Source organism: Rhinoderma darwinii, chromosome 8 (genome assembly GCF_050947455.1).
Source record: "Rhinoderma darwinii isolate aRhiDar2 chromosome 8, aRhiDar2.hap1, whole genome shotgun sequence".
Classification (NCBI taxonomy): domain Eukaryota; kingdom Metazoa; phylum Chordata; class Amphibia; order Anura; family Rhinodermatidae; genus Rhinoderma; species Rhinoderma darwinii.
The window spans coordinates 118,396,389-118,417,822 of record NC_134694.1 but is presented as its reverse complement, the minus strand read 5'-3'; the positions used below and the strand labels follow the sequence as shown (position 1 = coordinate 118,417,822).

Here is a 21,434-nt window from a genome sequence, read left to right as displayed (position 1 = left end):
TTATTATCATGTGTTTTTAAATGTGTGTTATTTTGTGTAATAAAATTTATATATTTCCATAATTTTTGACTATAAGCTCTATTTTCTCGTCGGTATGGTCTAATAACTATGGAGTAGTCGATCCGATAAATTATGGGGGGAAGTTGGTGTCTTAAACTTTACCCAGCCTGTAACAAATATGTGGTCAGAGTCTATTTTCTTGTAATTACTGATATTGTAGACCTTTGCCTAGACTTTGAGAATCATTGAGAGTTATCGTTTTTCTGCTCTGCTGTATACTGCAGCTCTATATAGCAAGTACAAATACGACTGTGTCTATGGCCTATGCAATGCTGTCCCAAGGAGGGGAGGGGGTATTTTTGTTATGGGTTTTCTTTTGTCTTTTTTTGTGTTTTGTTTAAACAATAACTCCAAGAAAAAAAATTCTGATTTAAAAAAAGAAATGATGGCACTGAGCTCTCCGACTTCCCCTGGAGTGGTCGAGTGAGGTTAGTGTTTAGCCATACTTGAATAGGTTCTTACAAGAGCAAATATACAGGGAATGAATGTGAACAATATAACTAAAAAAACCTAAATCTTGTGTTTCTTGGGAAAATAAATTCAAAGTTTAATACAGTTAAAAAATATATATATAAAAAAATAACTTTTCAGGCAGGAAAAACACATCCTGAGCCTTTCAATGCATTTACGCTGTTGGCCATTGTGTAAACATGCGGCCCCACTCTGAAGCCTTGTACATCCCTTAAGAGAACAGTAGGGATGTTTAACCCTTTACTACCACTTATAGGTGAACTTTACAATAATTGTCATATTTAAGGGGGTTTTCTGGGCTTATCCATAGCCTAGGTCCTCAATGTTTGATGGAACACTGGGGCTACCGCTTATCAACAAAAAATAGCCACTTCAATGAGCTGAGATGCATTATCGATCACAGCTGCAGATACAGACGAGTCGTTGTTCCTGGATAGACATGAATGATTCTGATGATCGGTGGGAGTCTTGGGGGTCTGATCCCCACCGATCAAGCAGTGATGGCCTACTGTATCTATCAATGTATAAGAATTCAAAATGTCAGCCAACTCTTGACATTGAAAATAAAACCAATGTCTCTATCACCCATTGTACGTAGTGTTGATCTATTTTGGAGTCATGTACTAAGACAATTTTAGGGTCTATTCACATGGTGCAGTCAAATTGTGCTTTATTGATTATAACAACATTTTCGTCAAAATGTCAGAGTTTTGTGAAAACACGGCATTTTGTGGCAATAAACCACGCCAAGAAGAACTCCGGCAGTGGCTTATCTCCCAGGGCTTTGGGCATGTAAAAATCCAACATGTGTGATCCGTCTTTCCCGGACGTCGTCTGCCGTTGTGGCACGGTCGGATGGCCCTCAATCATGATAAATAATTGAAATAGATTGATTCGGTCGATGTCTAATGTGCATGGCCTGCTTAAGAACTGTGAAAGAAGGACATCCTTCTCACCTAGGACACCTAAGCCTCTTCTGTACTAATGTCAAAAGATGGTCCATGGTAACGTGATCGGTCATGACCCCTGGATATGGCCGATACGTCCTAAAATCCCTACGATTTCAGATTATTTCGTATTGAGAAGTAGAGATACTCAATACATGTTGGATATACGGCATCACATATACAGACTATGGAAGAGGATGAGTAGCCACAAAATAGATGGAGACAACTACAGAAATCTTGAACAGATCAATGACAAGCCCAAAGACTGGACATTCTGGAGAAAATCTTTACCTCAAACCAGTATATTATAGAGACGTGGCAGAGTTGAGTTTGTCTTTAGCCACAACTCATGGTGATATAAAAATGTGTTATCTTTGTTTTTTTTATGGACTCTAGTCATGATCCCACATTGTAGACCCCATCAGGATTTAGGCCTTATTCACACGAACGTGTTATACGTCCGTGTGACGGCCCTCAAAACAACGGCCGTCACACGGACCTATGAAATGTAATGTGGCCGTTCACATGGCCATTGTTTCAACAGACCGTGTGGAGGGTCTGTGAGAAAATAGGCCATGTCCTATTTTTTCACGCTTCACGCATCCCTCCATAGACTCTAGTACCACAGCGCAGAGCACGGATGCACCTCGGATGTAAAAAACGTCCGTTTTCACGTCCGAGATGCGCAACACTCGTGTGAATCCGGCCTTCGGCACATATTTTGCCGCTAAATCCTGAGCGAATCCATTAGCATTATGCCAGCTATGTATATGAATGGGGTATTTCATCCCGTATTCACATGCTCTGAAAAAATCTGAATGGAAAAAAAATTCTGTGGTTTCAAAATCATGACCGTGTGAACATACCCTAAGGGTAAACGTACTGGACCATCTACACTTGATAGGCTACCTTGGTGAACATATATTGTATTCCCCGTGACAAACTGATGAAAGCTGCAGGTGGCATCGAAGACTTACACAATTTTTGGATTTCTTTCAATCTTCTACTTTTTGAAGACCTGACAACCGTGCGCTCATATCATTGGTAAAGCGTTTCTCTTCGCGTCTAAAATAAGTGTCGGCCAATAAGGTTCCAAAGTTTGTTCCCTCCATCATATTCTGTCGCTCAAGGTATACCGCGCACTTTTTGCATGAATATCACAAGAGAACTGTATTTTGAGGCTGAAGTTTGTGCCATTCCATCTGTTAGACTATAATATCGCTATAAATTACCACCACATGTAGAATATAATGACTTTATTACTGTTCCGCTCACGTATAGAAAGCCACAGCTCATACTGTAATTATTTTATAGCTGCTGCTAAATGGTTAAGCATTGAGGAAAAAGGAAAAATAAGATATTTTGTGCTCCTTCAAGGTCATCCGAGACGTCATCCAGCCGAAAGAATGAAATATAGAGCCCCGTAAATCTTTCCTTCTGTCCGTGAGAGATGAAGATTTGGCTTTGCAGTGTAGCACAGCAGCTGTGACAGTAGGGGGTTGATGCTGTAGGTCCCACACTTTCATTGCTAACAATCCTTATTCCCTCAGCTGCCTTCTCGGAGTGACATCTTTTGTTGGGGAAGGTAATGAGCCCTCCAGTCTTAAAGCTGCACACATCCGGTGGTAAGCATCAAACAGAAGCCTTAGCAAGAGGGAATCGCCGGTGCAGTGCCAAGATCCCTCAGCAGCTCCGGGCATGGGCACAGTAGGAGACCTCTCTGATTTATCCCCTCACATTTTCATAACTTTCTTCTTTTCAGCTGCTCGGCGCAATGAAGACTTTTTTACAAAGTTTTCTATGCCCTAATTTTATGTATCTCTAAAACATATTGATCCCCTAAGGGTCTGGGTCGAATTGGTGATGGCACCATGCCCCTCTTCTGACAACGGGCAACATTATAATGAGTAAAAGTTGCAGTTGGTCCACCGTGTTGTTAAATTATGAACATATATGCATGGTATTCGTGTGGTATCCTTGTGTTTCTGCGAGGTTCCTGTGGCTAATCCAGTCTCCTGCTGACAGTCCTGACACATAGGGGCGAGATAATTGGTTTCCTAAAAGAGTGCTCCTAATTTTTGTGTGTCTGGTAGGAAGAGTCAATGTTCGGCTTCCTGGAGGTGTAGTGAAAAAGTCAACAATCCGTGAACGCTAAGGTGTCTGGGAAATTATAAATCTATACAAAGAAAAAAAGTGATTGTTATTGAAAATAATGAATTTGCCCTTGAATTTCCCCCGGAGAAATAGGGACATAATGAAGATCGGTAATGATGAATATGCATCCTCTGTACAGGAACATGTCGACCCTAAATAAATAACAGATACGTGATGAAATGTGTATCCGATGGACTGACCACTTAAACCATTTATCAAGTTGTTCGCCCAAATTTAGTGGTGGAAAAAAGTTGCAAATTTAGGCACATTGGCAACACTTTGCAACATTTTTCATTTTATGGCCAAAACTTTTACAAAAATGATGGTGTGGCTTAAAAAGGGGGTTAGGACCACCACTCCCGACAGATTAACTTTTACGCCAGAAATTGGCGTAAATTCTAGCAGAAAGTTACGGCAGCTCGTAGCTTCTCTAGATTTCACATTGTGGCGCACAGACAGCCCAGGATGCAACACATTTATTAAAAGGCATCGCATCTTACCCAAGCGGTCTTCATTCTAAAGCTTGCATATGGAATGCCAGTCTTAGTGAATCTGAACCTTAATCTTTGTAGGCCCCTTTACAATGCCCACCAGGAACATCCTCCCTCACCCCTTGTCTATGGACATATCATGAGATGAAATAAATAGAGTTTTATGCAGGATGGTGAGTTGCCGCTCTATCTTTTATGCTTTTCTTTGTATTGATGGATAGCCCGATACTTACTCTTCAGCTGAGCACCACCGTGCCCTGTTATATAAACACCCTCCCCCCGCCCGGAGACACACCCGCTCCTAAGATAAAGCGAAGCCTGTGAGCAGCGCCGACCTATTGACTTTCTTTTTGTTTTACCCTTTACAATGCCGGTTGTCCAATTTCCATTGACTTGTATACGATACTAATTTTGTTTCTATGACCAGGTGGTAGTAAATGCGCCATTCTTGATACAATCCTGTATAATTGTTTGGCCCTAGAGTATATGCCTGTACTTTAGGCCCAAGTGAGGAAAGAAACGGCATCAATATTGTTTTTATTTTTTTCTCAAAAGTTTGACCAAATACAAAAAGGATTTGTTCATATCCATTGTGAGACCAACTGCACTCATCTGGGAAGAAGCGCCGCACAATGGCATTTGCCGCGTTCCATCCCTCAGAAGAAGTACAAATACAGCGCTTGCTTGTCCTCAGACACCATCATGTCAACACTGTTATAACATGGCTGCAACAGAGAAGATAACCACCCAACTGCTGCGCACTCGCACAGCGCGGGAGGCAAGAACCGCTCATGGCCGTCTACCATTTTAAAATGTATTCCAAGAACGGAGATATCCTTAATCCCTAGAAAGCTTAGATCCAGGACTCCAGAATTATCCATTTCCTTTACTTGCTGCCATATCATGTGGTTGTTTGAAAGTGAATCCTGGCCTACAGCTCACTTCTAAATAGCATAAACAACTTAATTGAGCCTCCGAGCGTCAGATTTAAAACGCTGCTGCGGCCATGTTGACTGAAGATAAAATATTTATATTTTCACACCGGCTTCGAATCTGCTTGACCATTTGCATAAGACATTTTCAGATTTACCAGTTCTTTAAAGTACAAATTGTTTTGAATTTTTGGGAAAAAAATTGCCAAACTTTTTGTTTGTTTTTTTCTCTTTTTTTATTTTTAACCCCTTCTTCTTTTTTTTCTTCCTATAAACCCTAGAGGTAAAGCCATCACATTGAATGTTTTTTCTTAAACTGTCTCCAAACATTCATCACTTCTAATACAATTTAATAGAATAACTTCAGTGATCTATACCATCATATGGCCGTATCGTTAAAAAGGAATCAAGGAGTCACGGACCCCAGGCTATTCCAGATAATGATTTTTTTTCTTTTGCGTGATGGCTTCTTCGAGTGGACAGGCCTTTGGATGAGCTCAGCCCAAAGCGCAGCATCATTTTCCAGGGCCTGCTGTATTCTCATTTCCAGGCAGCCACAGGACACTGATAGTTTGTGATTATATGTTTCGTCCGAGAAAATGGGAAACTAAAATATTAATTTAGTGTGTGGAGCTCCTGACAGAGCCGAGGTATTCACGGATACTGCGATGTGAGGACCCTCCGCACTCTATTCTATATCACGTGTAATGGATGCATTACACGACAATATCAAACCAGACCGTAATGCGTCAATAGAAAAACAAACTTATTTACAGAAGAAACATTGTTTATTATTAACCTTCTTCAGCTACCTTCACACACATTTTTTTGTGTGGCGATTTTTTGCAGCCAACCCCTTGCCCCCGCCAAAAAGAATTTGTTTTTGTAAAATTGTACATGCGGTTTTTTATGACGTTTGTGGAGCTGTTTTTGGCAAACAGTGTGTTGTACTACCTGCAATTTTTTAAGATCGCATTTTTCACATAGCAAATCACGTGATTCAAAGATCATATGATGCAAAAAAATATTTTTGCAGCACATGATTTATTCGGAAAAAAAACGTCATCAAATAATGCAACACACATTGACACTTGTAGAGTTTTTTTTACTTGGCACCGTCCGTCCTTCTCATTCACATTTAGGAGCAGGAGAAGGGCGTACGGTGCGAAGCGTGGCGGCGGCAGCTGCGGTCTGAGTGAGGTCGTGCGTGCCGGTCCAAGAGCAGACCAGTCCGGTCACCTGACCTGAGTCAGTGAAGCGAGGTCAGGTGACCGGACTGGTCCACTCCCATCACAACCTCACTCTGAACGCCGCTGCCACTGTGTCATTCCCTACTTGGCTCCGTCCGCCCGCCCTACTTACTCGAAGTGAGGTCCAGGTGACTTAAAGTTTGTTTTTTTCGTCAAGGACATTTATGATATATCCATAGGATATATCATAAATGTCCGATATATGCGTGTTCCACTTCTGGATCTGGGTCCCAGATCTATCTCTTGAACGGGGCCTCCTAAACACTGTTCTACCTTTTTATGTTGTGGCTGAAGCTTGTGATTTCCGACCATGAAGAAGGAAACAGCGTAGCTCGCTGAGCTGCGCTGTTTCCATAAGTCCAATAGAACTGAATAGTGGTTATGGAAACAGCGTAACTCGCATGCTACGCTGCTTCCGTAACTGCCATTCACTACTATGGGAATTACGGAAACAGCGCAGCTCAGCGAGCTACGGTTTTCTTCTTCATGGTCGGAAATCAGCCAGAACACAGAGAGGTAGAACCCCCTTCTACCTCTCTGTGTTCTGGCTGATTTCCAGGGCGCCATTTAGGGGGCACCATTCTAGAGGTAGGTGCTGGTCCCAGAGGTGGGACCCCCGTCTATCTGACATATCCTGTGGATATGTCATAAATGTCCCTCATGGGAAAACCCCTTTAAGTAAGTCGGAATGACTTACTGCTGCGAGTTCTTTTCAAAACTTACTATTGCAAAAGGGTCGACTGCGCTCCAGACCGACCGACCCAACATCATCAATACCGGCGAACGTCACACGCCGCACCACAGAGAAGCAGTTCCAGCCATCACATTAGGGGGGAGTTCATTAAACGTTTGACCAAATATAGCAGGGTCATTTTTAAGTTGATCATTTTCTATGGCCCGCTAATGATATTATAAATATCCAAATGGCCCTTGGCAGAAAAAAAGGTTTCCCATCACTGGCTTATAGTAACCAATCAGATTACACCTATTTATTTCGAGGCATCCTGATTAGTTGCCATGAGCAACTACGCCACTTTTCCTTTTCACCAGTTTTGATAATTCTCACCCAGCGCGATGACACCTTCCGGACAGCGCTGCAAAATATGTTGGTACTATATCAATAAACATATGAAATAACCAGAAGGTGCCTGTCCCCATCTGCTGGAAGACAAAGATAATCAGCCAGTGGTAACAATGTAACTTGCTAAGGATCTTTGATCTAGATCACAGGGACACAGAGATCCAGTGATCTACTTGAGATAGCGGCTCTGATTAATATGTGTAAATAAAAAAAATTATTAAAAAAAAAATAAAAAATAGAAAAACAGAGGCTTTCAGAATCGGAGTAATGAGCAGCACAGGCAACAAATATGTTACTTAAAATTTAGGGTTGGTCCCTGGAAATTAGGGACAGTTGGCAGTCGAGGTAATGCATCCACTGTGGCCAATCAACGTAAAGCGTTCTTATAGCAGATAATGAAATAATGAAATCACGGCCTCCATTCTAGTATATTTCTGGGACTCGGCCATCTGCCGTCTTTATAGTCACACAAGAAGCTCACAATATTATTTTCAGAGACCTCAGAGGCAGATTTCATAGTTTATTTATTTAGGAAACTGAACTTTATAGTCCCCGTGCTTGGAACTGTCAATCATAATTTTTTTCTTTTTGGTCAAGATAATAAACTAAAATCAGAATAACTATAAGATGATAAATAAAAAAAACAATGGTTCAGGGAAAACATGTGAGTACCATGTTGTAATTTACATACAGAGTTACAGTAGATAAAGTTGTCACTGTGTACATACATTACATTACTTATCTTGTACTGATCCTGATTTATAATCTGTATTATACTCCAGAGCTGCCCTCACTATTCTGCTGGTGGAGTCACTGTGTACATACATTACATTACTTATCTTGTACTGATCCTGATTTATAATCTGTATTATACTCCAGAGCTGCCCTCACTATTCTGCTGGTGGAGTCACTGTGTATATACATTACATTACTTATCCTGTACTGATCCTGAGTTACATCCAGTATTATACTCCAGAGCTGCACTCACTATTCTGCTGGTGGGGTCAATGTGTACATATATTACATTACTTATCTTGTACTGATCCTGAGTTACATCCTGTATTATACTCCAGAGCTGCACTCACTATTCTGCTGGTGGAGTCACTGTGTACATACATTACATTACTTATCCTGTACTGATCCTGAGTTACATCCTGTATTATACTCCAGAGCTGCACTCACTAATCTGCTGCTGGTGGAGTCACTGTGTACATACATTACATTACTTGTCCTGTACTGATCCTGAGTTATATCCTGTATTATACTCCGGAGCTGCATTAACTATTCTGCTGGTGCAGTCACTGTGTACATACATTACATTACTTATCGTGTACTGAACCTAAGTGACATCCTGTATTATACTCCAGAGCTGCACTCACTATTCTGCTGGTGGAGTCACTGTGTACATACATTACTTATCCTGTACTGATCCTGAGTTACATCCTGTATTATACTCCAGAGCTGCACTCACTATTCTGCTGGGGGAGTCACTGTGTACATACATTACATTATTTATCCTGTACTGATCCTGAGTTACATCCTGTATTATACTCCAGAGCTGCACTCACTATTCTGCTGGTGGAGTCACTGTGTACATACATTACTTATCCTGTACTGATCCTGAGTGACATCCTGTATTATACTCCAGAGCTGCACTCACTATTCTGCTGGGGGAGTCACTGTGTACATACATTACATTATTTATCCTGTACTGATCCTGAGTTACATCCTGTATTATACTCCAGAGCTGCACTCACTATTCTGCTGGTGGAATTACTGTATACATACATTATTTATCCTGTACTGATCCGGAGTACACTTGTTGACAGACACACTCCTAACCATTTAGCTGAGCCCCCATAATGCAAGGGCACAATTTGTGTTTTCTACATCTGTACTGTACACTGCCTGTGTTAGTGCTGCTGATGTGTCTGTTTATCTATATCAATGAAGTATTGCAATTTGTGGTCCCGAATTTTTATTGCAGCAATTTTCTAGGTTGTTCTCTTCGGTTGTTAATAAGGGCAATGATACCAATTTCTTTTCTTTGCCTCTTTTCTGAAGACAGAATATGCTCCTTCTGTAGCTCCTGCTCTTCATACATATGAGCTCATTTCATTTCCATATTGTTTGAATGTGAAAGCTCCTAATTAGGAAATTATTTGCGCGACAATATTTTTGTTTTCGGTCTATATTTCAAACACATAATACAGATAAACATATAATGTGCTAATACCCTATAATTCAGCCCTAAACAATATGCAGCCTCTTCTTTTTTTCTCTATGTCTGTAGTTACATTTACCAAAATTAATTCTGTATTTGTGGCTGAACGACGGGAAAAAATATGGCTGATCATTGGTTGAAAAAAAGTTACTCTTTATACAACACAGAGTTGTAAAAAATCAATGCAAAAATAATGTAGTATAAAATATGTATTCAGTGTATGTAATAATAATTAATAGTACCAGCTATAACAGTGTCCATACAATATTACATCACACCATTCAATATGAAGCCAATTACTATGTCAACTTCTTTATTGGGAAACAAAAATTATAAGGTTAAATTGGGTATTAAAACAAAAATTTCCACTCCCTTATTCCACTCATTATGCCGTAAATGCAATAATACAAGACATTAGAATGAAGTGGGTTTATGAGACTAATGAAAGTTCCTCCTCAGGTGACCAGCGAGTGCACTCTCTTTAGTACCCCATCTAAAACCTTTATGTCATATTTAAGCTAGGTAAAGAAATGACTTTTTATGAAGACATTTTTCTATCTCTTTGCTGCTGAACTTTGGTCAGGATTCAATAAGGCAGCCCTGAAATCTATTCAATAATGTATTATTTAATGCATCTATTTTGCCTTTGGGAAGCTTTCTTTTTTCACTTGAAATGACCAAAAGGTCACACGCATTTTATTGCAAATATAAATATTAAAGGGAAATTGCTGATTGTATTTCCAGCAGACAGAAACCATTTGCAGGTATTTCCTAGTTTAGACTTAATGCAATGCGTGGAATATTAAAAAAACAAAACAAAAGAAAAAAACACAGTCATTCGGTGCAGAGGGGCTGATGTATGAACCTAGAGCGAACATTAGTAATCCAGGTGCACCGAGGACGGCAATAAAATAAAGATATTATATAAATAATACAGAGATTTCATTGATTTGTTTTCCTAAGTATTCAAATCACGAGGGGGAAACAAGAGACAAAGAGAGATCCGAGCTCATAAAATCTCTCTACCTGCCACAAATTACATAGTTTGGAATATTGGAAAGAAAAGAACAGTGAGAGCACATTTTATCTTCTAGTTCTAGCCGATACCTAAGCAGTAGGGTTCAGCTCCATGCCTGGTACTTGTGGAGTTCGGGGGATGTTACCCCTGGTAGAGGTCTACATTTTCATTGATCAGTACGGTTCAATTCCATGTCTAGTTTTCAGTTCCATGTCTGGCACATCTATAGTGCACTATGGGTTACACCTAGGAGCAGCCTACATTTTATTTTACTAGTAGGGTTCATTTACAGTAGGGTTCAGTTCCATGTCTAGTTCTCAGTTCCATGGCTAGTACATCTATAGTGCACTGGAGGTTACACCTGGGAGCAGTCTACACTTGCTTTTACCAGCAGGGATCAGTTACAGTAAGGTTCAGCTCCATGTCTGGTACGTGCAGAGTACAGGGGAGGTTACCCTGGTAGAGGTCTACATTTTCTTTTAACATTAGGGTTCAGCTCCATGTCTAGTTTTCAGTTCCATGTCTGGTATATCTATAGTGCACTGGAGGTTACACCTGGGAGCAGCCTACATTTTCTTTTACTAGTAGCATTCATTTACAGTAGGGTTAGTCCATGTCTAGTAATTATGGAGTTCAGGGGAGGTTACCCTCGGTAGATGTGTACATTTTTTTTTTTTACCGGTAGGGTTCAGTTCCATGCCTAGTTCTCAGTTCCATGTCTGTACATCTACGGTATAGTGCACTGGAGGATACACCTGGGAGCAGCCTACATTTTATTTTACTAGTAGGGTTCATTTATAGGTTTAGTCCATGTCTGGTAATTGTGGAGTTCAGGGGATGTTACCGCTGGTACAGGTCTACATTTTCTTTTACCAGTAGGGTTCAGTTCCATCCCTAGCTTTCAGTTCCATGTCTGGTACATCTATAGTGCATCGGAGGTTACTCCTGGGAGCAGCCTACACTTTCTTCCACTAGTAGGGTTCAGGTATAGTAAGGTTCAGCTCCATGTCTGGTACTTGAGGAGTTTGGGGGATGTTTCCCCTGGTAGAAGTCTAGATTTTCTCTTACCATTAAGGTTCAGTTCCATGTCTAGTGGTTTGGAGAAGACCTCTCCAGAGATATGCTGCTGTCTCTTGAAATGTACAAATTTATGGTTATGTTAACATTTTATTTCCTACAGGTTTAAGCCAGGAGTTAGATCAATGCTAATGTTTTATGTATTGTGTATATATTTCCACTTCTATGCTGCCACCTTGTGGCCAGGCTGCCTTATTATGTATTATTTGCACAGAACCTGTGGTCACATGTTTTGAACTGTGCAGGTCCTCAAGCCAGCAATGCTCACTGCTACTTAATACTGTTCAGGCAATGGTGGCTTACATTGTCTATTTCAAGAGCTGTGAGAACCGGCCCAAGTGCCATCTTTGATGTGTCATTAGTGTGCAAACAGCATAGGGAGTGCCAAATAGCATAGGGAGTGCCAAACAGTATAAGGATGATGCGCACCTCACACTGGGTCAGCTCTTAAGTGATAAAAGGCGGCTGTTCCCACCTATCGGTGTCTAGTGCCCAAACAACAGCCCTTAGTGCAGCAGGAACCTGTGGGCACTGGTGAGCATCAGATGTGGAGAGACTCTGGAGCTGAAAAGGGTCCATTGATGGCAGGTGGAGATGCCAGGGAGACCCCCTACAAGTGGAGACTGTTGAGATAGCCGGGCCTTCCGTAAAAAAGGCTGCTGTTTGGTGGCTGGTGTCTGCCTGGGGCCAACCCACAATAGTGTTTACAAAACAGGAAGGAGTTGAAAGCTGTCCTAGGAGCCAAGAGAAGTTGGTGAGCCACCATTGCCCGCAATGCCACCATTTGTATTTGGCATTGGAAACGTTAAATGGACAATGCCGCTCTATCGGAGAACTGTTGCACCTCCTTGTGGCCGATCTGTATACCACCGGCCTAGTACAGAACTGTTAACGGTTACCATACTTACGTAAAAATATATTTTAATTGCATATCAACTGGGCCTCGGCCATCATTGCAACTAATCCTGTGGTCTTTGCCGATACTTCGTCTTACATATCTATAGTGCACCAGAGATTGCTCCTGGTAGAGTTCTTCATGGTCTTCAATCATTTCCATATCTGTGTTTAATACCATGTCTGGTACGTATTTCGAGCACCAGAAGTTAAATTTTCCTTTACTAGGAAGGTTCAGCTCTGGTACGTGTGGAGTTCAGTGGAGGTTATCCCTGGTAGAGGTCCACTACACGCCTCAGTTTCATGTTTGGTACATCTTTAGTACACTGGAGGTCACCCCTGGAAGCAGTCCTAATGTTTTATTACCTGTAGATCTCAACTCCATGTCCAAACCAGTTTTCACTGTAATTGACCCTGGGGAAGACCTAAGAGTTAGAGAGGGTGACCCTGTGGATGAGTGGGCAACAGAAAAGCAATCCCATAAGAAGCTGAGCTTTCAAGAGTAAAATCGACACAACAAATGGTGTTGTTTTCCTCGGGGGCTGCAGGTTAATCCGGTTAACAAGGTCCATAAAAGAAACCGATGATAAAATAAACTCTGCTACATCTCTACTATCTTTGGTGGCCACCAAGATGTATAAGATTTCTCCTCTGCTTAGACTCTTCAGGCTTGAAACGAGCTTGAGGTGGTCAAATGGGCTCTTGGCTCCTCTAATTGGACTAAATGATAGGCAGGGCAAAACATTGGCATACAGTCTACCACCCCCTATTGGTACTTTGAGGAAGTGAAGGCTGCAGATTGTTTTACTAGCTTATCATTATAATGGTGTTTTTTGGACATCTTCACAAAGAGGTTTATATATCCATCGTCAGATTCACTTCTACAAAAGTCTTCGCACAGTGTATGCAGCTCCTCACTATTTATAGTAATAAATGATTACAAAGGCCCAGTCACCATCAACTCACACAAATATCATTATAATTAAGAGATGTTTTCTGCTCCAGCATCTGTAGACAGAACACACAGGGGGAAGCGATTCACTGGAACTCTATTGAAAAGAGATTTTGTTGCGAATTGTATAGCGTTGCAGCTGGGCAGAGTCACAACTTGTGGAAACACTATAATTTCATTTTTTTTATCGAGACTTAATCTTTGAGATAGAAAGTAGAAGGTCATCGTTAGACAAACAGACGCAGCCACCGAAAAACTTATGACAATAGATGTTTTCTCAATATGGAAACAAACACAAACTTCTTCTCTTTCTGGATCACAAATGTTGATTTGCAGACAAACGCCTGCAGATTATTTTCTATTGATCGGATACATTGTGTTATTATGTGGCAGACGGAGGATACATATAAGTAGAGGCAGGTATTTTAGCATATTGGGGGGACAAGACTTGGGTTTGACCTGCACTTCTGTAGCTAGAGAGGGGGGTCCTTAGCAAAAATTGAAAGGCACACTTTGGTATTGGTTGGCAGAGATGTAGCTTGGCTCTTCAATACCTGGGCCAAACATGGAGTTTACCGCCCTAGCCCTGTATCTAAATACTCTGGACGAAGCAGAGTGGCTTGTTGGCACCACTATCAATATCCAGCACACAGTCATATGCCTGGCCAGCCCTACCTAATCTTTTGCTGGATGGCATTTTTTTTACCCTTCCTCACCTTCTATGCCATCCCTTAGGAGAGAAAGATGGTCTGATCTGGTAAATACCAGGGATGTGTAAACTAAATATTATTGCCGTGGGCACAAATTTGCATGTCACAGGGACAGTAAATGGAACAACTTGGATATCATGATCTAGTAGTTACATAGTGAAAGCAGCAGCACAGAGTGTTTCAGATAAGGTGTGTGTGTGTGTGTGTGTGTGTGTGTGTGTGTGTGTGTGTGTGTGTGTGTGTGTGTGTGTGTGTGTGTGTCTTCTATGTTTTAGTGATCGTTAGGGGTCTCAGTGCTCAGACCCCCACCCATCAAAACTTCTGACATGTCAAAAGTTTTTAAAAAGTTTGGTTACCCTTTTGTGACCCTATACTGTGTGTAAATAATGGTATTCCCACTAACAACGCATTGCTATTTTTTAACCCCTTGTCAGACCAGCACCTGCACTACATAGCGCAGCATTAGTGTCAGCCTCAGTAGACACCAAATATTCTATATAGCGCCGCATTATCAGCACCAGACGCTGGATATTGATGGGACGTTTACAGCTCATGCATGGTAATTTGCTGGGATATCTTGCAGTCACCCCTGGCTTCATTACTTCCTTTCCTCCCACACAGATACATTGTGTAATCTTTAATCTATCATCCCACAGAGTCCCCTGGAGCTCGGCGCAGTCACAACCTACAAGACACAATGTCTCCCCTAGTAAATGTGCAATGCTCTCCTCAATCATACGGCTCTTGTAATTATAAGGCCCGGATAATTCATTAAACCCTAACAGCGACTCGTGCAACTCCTACTGACCATAAGGAAAGTCGTACAAAGCCGTGGCAGGAATCACTCCCTATGTACTGCAGGCAGCAGAGGGAAGAGATCTTATCTATGACCCTCATTATAATACTGGATTATATTATAGCACAATTATATTAGATACAATCCACGGCGAGAAAGACACATTCAGAGTCACAATAGACATCAAAGACTTAGTAATGAGAAATCTTTACAAATGTCTAAAATATCTATAAGAAATGTGAAAAACAAGCAGAATTGTGTTTTAAAGTGACCCCATCTGCTAATATTAGCGTCTGTGGAAAGAGGGGGTGCACATTGTTGCTGCAGAGGCTACTTCTACTATCTATCTCATATCTATCTATCTAATCATCTGATATTGATGATATGATTGGTATATTCCAGGATAAAATTAGAGATTAAAGTGCAATTAAAAAGGACCTCTATATGTTCCTATAGATTGCACCCTCATTATTCCATGCTACAAGAATACAGCAATATCACCTTAGTGAAAGCTCTACTCACATTGATAAGTTTCATCATTTCTCACATCAAACTAACAAAAGCTGTTTCCCCTTTAATTTTTGCAGGATCAACTCCCTATGAGACTCAGATAAAGAATCCGAGCTGAACATCTTATTGACACTGTGGGATTGTGGTGTATTAGCTTCTCCATTAGGACCCAACATTAATTTTATTACTTTAATTACCAAAAAACATAAAACTAAAAAAAGAGGTGCAATAAAAGAGGATTATCCCACAAATAGGTCTGTGCCTGAACCCCCAGGGACCATTTGTGAAGCTCCCTTCTTTTTTGGAGACAATTACCCAAACTATATTTGTCCACCTTTATAAATAGTCTTTCTTTCTATAACTCCTATTTCTATTTATCAATAAAAGCAGAGACATGAGTCTTGTAATAATGCTTTGGCAGAGCGAGCAGAGCAAATTTATTATCTTCGATCCTGACTTTATCTCTGGCTATTAGATTTGGGATAGCTCTCAAGTGCTCAGATGATATGAGTAAATCTCTCATTAGTCCCTATGACTTTTCTCTTGTAAGCACCAGACTCTAAACAGAGGACGGGAGAGAGAGATGGAGAAGGCCAATACAGCAGGCAGGGAGCCAAGCAAATAAAGACAAAATTCATAAACAAGCGAGGTCAGAGATCTCCCCATACACTAATTGTGTCACAGTTTGTATTATCCGGAGTTAATAAAACTTTAAGATTTGTTTTATAATGTTAAAAGGCACAACACTAAGCCAGACAGGGATCTGTGAGATACTGACTCATATGGGAAAGATGGCGCCTTTTTAAAGAGGATCTGTCAGTTCTCTTGTGTGGTGTAGTATAGGGCATCTGTCAGCTTTCCTGTGTGGTGTAGTATAGAGGATCTGTCAGCTCTCATGTGTGGTGTAGTATAGAGGAGCTGTCAGCTCTCTTGTGTGGTGTAGTATAGAGGAGCTGTCAGCTCTCCTGTGTGGTGTAGTATAGAGGATCTGTCAGCTCTCCTGTGTGGTATAGTATAGAGGAGCTGTCAGTTCTCCTGTGTGGTGTAGTATAGAGGAGCTGTCAGCTCTCTTGTGTGGTGTGGTATAGAGGTGTCAGTTCTCCTGTGTGGTGTAGTATAGAGGATCTGTCAGCTCTCCTGTGTGGTGTAGTATAGAGGATCTGTCAGTTCTCCTGTGTGGTGTAGTATAGAGGATATGTCAGCTCTCCTGTGTGGTGTAGTATAGAGGATCTGTCAGTTCTCCTGTATGGTGTAGTATAGAGGATCTGTCAGCTCTCCTGTTTGGTGTAGCATAGAGGATCTGTCAGTTCTCCTGTGTGGTGTAGTATAGAGGAGCTGTCGGTTCTCCTGTGTGGTGTAGTATAGAGGATCTGTCAGTTCTCTTGTGTGGTGTAGTATAGAGGATCTGTCAGTTCTCCTGTGTGGTGTAGTATAGAGGATCTGTCAGCTCTCCTGTGTGGTGTAGTATAGACGATATGTCAGTTCTCCTGTGTGGTGTAGTATAGAGGATCTGTCAGCTCTCCTGTGTGGTGTAGCATAGAGGATCTGTCAGTTCTCCTGTGTGGTGTAGTACAGAGGAGCTGTCAGCTCTCCTGTGTGGTGTAGTATAGAGGAGCTGTCAGCTCTCCTGTGTGGTGTAGTATAGAGGAGCTGTCGGTTCTCCTGTGGGGTGTAGTATAGAGGATCTGTCAGCTCTCCTGTGTGGTGTAGTATAGAGGATCTGTCAGCTGTCTTGTGTGGTGTAGTATAGAGGATCGGTCAGCTGTCCTGTGTGGTGTAGTATAGAGGATCTATCAGCTCTCCTGTGTGGTGTAGTATAGAGGATCTGTCAGCTCTCCTGTGTGGTGTGGTATAGAGGAGCTGTCAGTTCTCCTGTGTGGCGTAGTATAGAGGAGCTGTCAGCTCTCCTGTGTGGTGTAGTATAGAGGAGCTGTCAGCTCTCCTGTGTGGTGTAGTGTAGAGGAGCTGTCGGTTCTCCTGTGGGGTGTAGTATAGAGGATCTGTCAGCTCTCCTGTGTGGTGTAGCATAAAGGATCTGTCAGTTCTCCTGTGTGGTGTAGTATAGAGGAGCTGTCAGCTCTCCTGTGTGGTGTAGTATAGAGGAGCTGTCGGTTCTCCTGTGGGGTGTAGTATAGAGGATCTGTCAGCTCTCCTGTGTGGTGTAGTATAGAGGATCTGTCAGCTGTCCTGTGTGGTGTAGTATAGAGGATCTGTCAGCTGTCCTGTGTGGTGTAGTATAGAGGATCTATCAGCTCTCCTGTGTGGTGTAGTATAGAGGATCTGTCAGCTCTCCTGTGTGGTGTAGTATAGAGGATCTCTCAGCTCTCCTGTGTGGTGTAGTATAGAGGATCTCTCAGCTCTCCTGTGTGGTGTAGTATAGAGGATCTGTCAGCTGTCCTGTGTGGTGTAGTATAGAGGATCTGTCATCTCTCCTGTGTGGTGTAGTATAGAGGATCTGTCAGATCTTCTGTGTGTTGTAGTATAGAGGATCTGTCATCTCTCCTGTGTGGTGTAGTATAGAGGATCTGTCAGCTCTCCTGTGTGGTGTAGTATAGAGGATCTGTCAGCTCTCCTGTGTGGTGTAGTATAGAGGGTCTGTCAGCTCTCCTGTGTGGTGTAGTATAGAGGATCTGTCAGTTCTCCTGTGTGGTGTAGTATAGAGGATCTGTCAGCTCTCCTGTGTGGTGGAGTATAGAGGAGCTGTCAGCTCTCCTGTGTGGTGGAGTATAGAGGAGCTGTCAGCTCTCCTGTGTGGTGGAGTATAGAGGAGCTGTCAGCTCTCCTGTGTGGTGTAGTATAGAGGATCTGTCAGCTCTTCTGTGTGGTGCAGTATAGAGGAGCTGTCAGTTCTCCTGTGTGGTGTAGTATAGAGGAGCTGTCAGCTCTCCTGTGTGGTGTAGTATAGAGGATCTGTCAGCTCTCCTGTGTGGTGTACTATAGAGGATCTGTCAGTTCTCCTGTGTGGTGTAGTATAGAGGATCTGTCAGTTCTCCTGTGTGGTGTAGTATAGAGGAGCTGTCAGTTCTCCTGTGTGGTGTAGTATAGAGGAGCTGTCAGCTCTCCTGTGTGGTGTAGTATAGAGGATCTGTCAGCTCTCCTGTGTGGTGTACTATAGAGGATCTGTCAGTTCTCCTGTGTGGTGTAGTATAGAGGAGCTGTCCGCTATCCTGTGTGGTGTAGTATAGAGGAGCTGTCCGCTATCCTGTGTGGTGTAGTATAGAGGAGCTGTCAGGTCTCCTGTGTGGTGTAGTATAGAGGATCTGTCAGCTCTCCTGGGTGGTGTAGTATAGAGGAGCTGTCAGCTCTCCTGTGTGGTGTAGTATAGAGGATCTGTCAGTTCTTCTCCTAAAGGGGTTTTATGTAACTAAAAATGGTTTAAGACAACCATAAAATGGCCACATTTTAGCATCTGAAACCGGTATGATGATTTACTTTGGTTTTCAATTCCTCCATTTTCTCAAGATTTTCAGTTAGTGAATGTGCATATTCTTGTTTACATCCAGAGGCTGAAAACCTGTACGGACCAAACACTTCTCACAGCGAATATTTGCTACAATTGTATCCTTTCTATAAAATCCTCTGAGGGCTTTACAGCATCAACTCTGAGCTGAATTACGTACCTGCAGTGATACATTGTAGTAAACCCTCTGAACCTATCACAGAGAGCTGTCTAAACTGGATACAATTGTAACAAACTCTAAGCTGTGAGAAATAGTTACAGTTTTTTAGCCTTTAAATGTAAACAAAACATGTTCCTATTCAAAGACAGTAAACATAGATCTTGAAAATGCTTTGGAATGTAAAGACGTAAATGTATATGAAAAAGTTACAGAAATTTTCATTATACAAAACGAGAAATATAACAAAATTCTTTCTGTTTTGTATCTTTTTTTTTTGTACTTTAGACACAATTCAGCAACATTGTTTGCTTTGCTCTTCTGCATTGTACATGAACAAGTCAAAGTACGTCATTTCACGAGTACTGACATTTTTTTCCGGTACTTGACCTAAATCCTGAGAATTTATTTTTTCTTTTTTTCCTCTCCAATTACGCAGACTTTGACTAATCGAAAAATTACCTGAGAGCTCGGGCGCACAATAAATCTGCCTGTCTGCGTTTTTCCTATTTTTCCTCCTGTCCCACCTACAGAAAGTAAAATCAACTGTGGCAGCTCCTCAAACAGCTGTATAATATATTCAGATTAGTGTCTAAGTTGAGCAAAGCAAGTTTGTTTTAATTCCACTCTGGCTCTAAACAGCGAGCTTGGCTTTATGCTTAAGATGCCGCGTCGTGCCTTTGTTTCAACGGGTGATGGTTATGAGCCTAGTCAAATGACAGAAGATGCACCTAGACATATACTGTAATTAAAGTAGACCCTGCATCGGCATAATCATTATAACTGACTGTATGCAAAACAACCTGTAAGACATACCATCAAGCTCCTGGGCCCGTTTCAAAGTCCAGCCCCTCCCCCGTTTCATAAATTATTGCATGCTATTTATCGAGCGGCTATCCTCTGATGTAGCAGAGTGGACATTGAGCCCAATAAGCACAAGGGCAACCTCTGAATCCCCTATAGCAATAGTCTCCAACCTGTATATCTCCAGCTGTTGCACAGCTACAACTCCCATCATGCCCGGACAGTTTGAAGAGCCACAGGTTGGATGTCATTTCCCGAAAGTTATACTCCTGTTAATCTGAAATATGTTTTCAACTAATAAAGATGTGTTCAGCTTAAATGAAGGGTTAAAACTTTGTCTCAGCCAACCGAATTTAGAGTGACAATCAGTCTTATTTTCATGATTGAGGTAGTCACTGCCCCACCCCTAAGGGCATATATAACATAAAAGCAGCCCATGCAGCTGCTATGGGGCCAATGATAAGAGGGGTTCATTCCACTATGCTATGGGCTATGTTTATTTGCACATGACTCCTTCTCTGCGCAATGACAGAAACGTTAGCGAGCAACTGACGGCAGTTTTGGATTGAGGTACCTTTGGTCCAAGAGAGGAAATAATTCTCAGAGCCAACCTTTCAGCTATATATATATATTAGTCATACTATCAATGGGGAATAATGTGATCTGTGAATTATCCCAAAACAAGCGCTAGATCGCCAGCAACAAGTGACCTGCTCTATGGACCGTAGAAATTGGTATTGGTGGCAGAGCAAGCTTTTTGGCGCACACTGGCCCTTTAAGAAACTAGAGGCCAGTGCGCGCATATGTAGAAGGCACAGGATCCTCATCTCTTAGCCAGGCTGGAGAGCGGTTACATAGAGCGTCTCTCTCTCTGGAGGACCCGTCCTGTCCTGTATTACACAGAAAACACATTGATATGAATGGACACTGTGTAATACTTAATTTCCCCTGTGGTGGCGCTGCAGGGAAACTGAACACTTACTGCCCGGTTTCCCCACAGATTGCAGCCGATCACTGGGGGTTCCAGTAGGGTAACACTTTACGATCAGCTTATTGTCCAGAGACCCTTCTAACAAGAAGAGATTGTGCAAAGCAGAGAACCCCTTTAAGTGCTAAATTCATGGATAACCAGCTGACAAAGTAAAGGTATTTTTCCTTTACCATTATTACCGACTTTATATTCAAATTAAAGCTTTCCAATAAAGTAACCTTTATCTACAATCGGAAGCCAGAATAACTGATCAATGCAGATTTCCCTTTATCTATAGCCTGTTCTGATACCTTTGACCTAAATACTGCAAGATAGAAGCAAAGCCTATGATTTCTTCTTCAGATATATGGAGTCACCTAAGGAAAGCTGCATAAGAGAAGACATCTTCTGGAGTGGGGTCTGATCTTATTTCACCGTATCATCAAAGGAAGGGGAAGACATTTCTGCCACAAGCA

General features: G+C 41.8%; 1 protein-coding gene across 4 annotated transcripts in view; it reads right to left on the bottom strand.

Annotated features, from left to right (window-relative positions):
- DIAPH2 (diaphanous related formin 2) overlaps positions 1-21,434 on the bottom strand; it is a 952,586-nt gene that overhangs the window by 123,642 nt on the left and 807,510 nt on the right. The window contains exon 28 of one of the 4 annotated variants that reach the window (XM_075836589.1): positions 16,053-16,126. The exons of the other annotated variants lie outside the window; for them this stretch is intronic. Within the exon in view, the coding sequence (XP_075692704.1) occupies positions 16,065-16,126 (62 nt within the window). The 3' untranslated portion in view covers positions 16,053-16,064. Of the gene's footprint in view, positions 1-16,052; positions 16,127-21,434 lie in introns of those variants that run through there. 4 annotated transcript variants of the gene reach the window in all.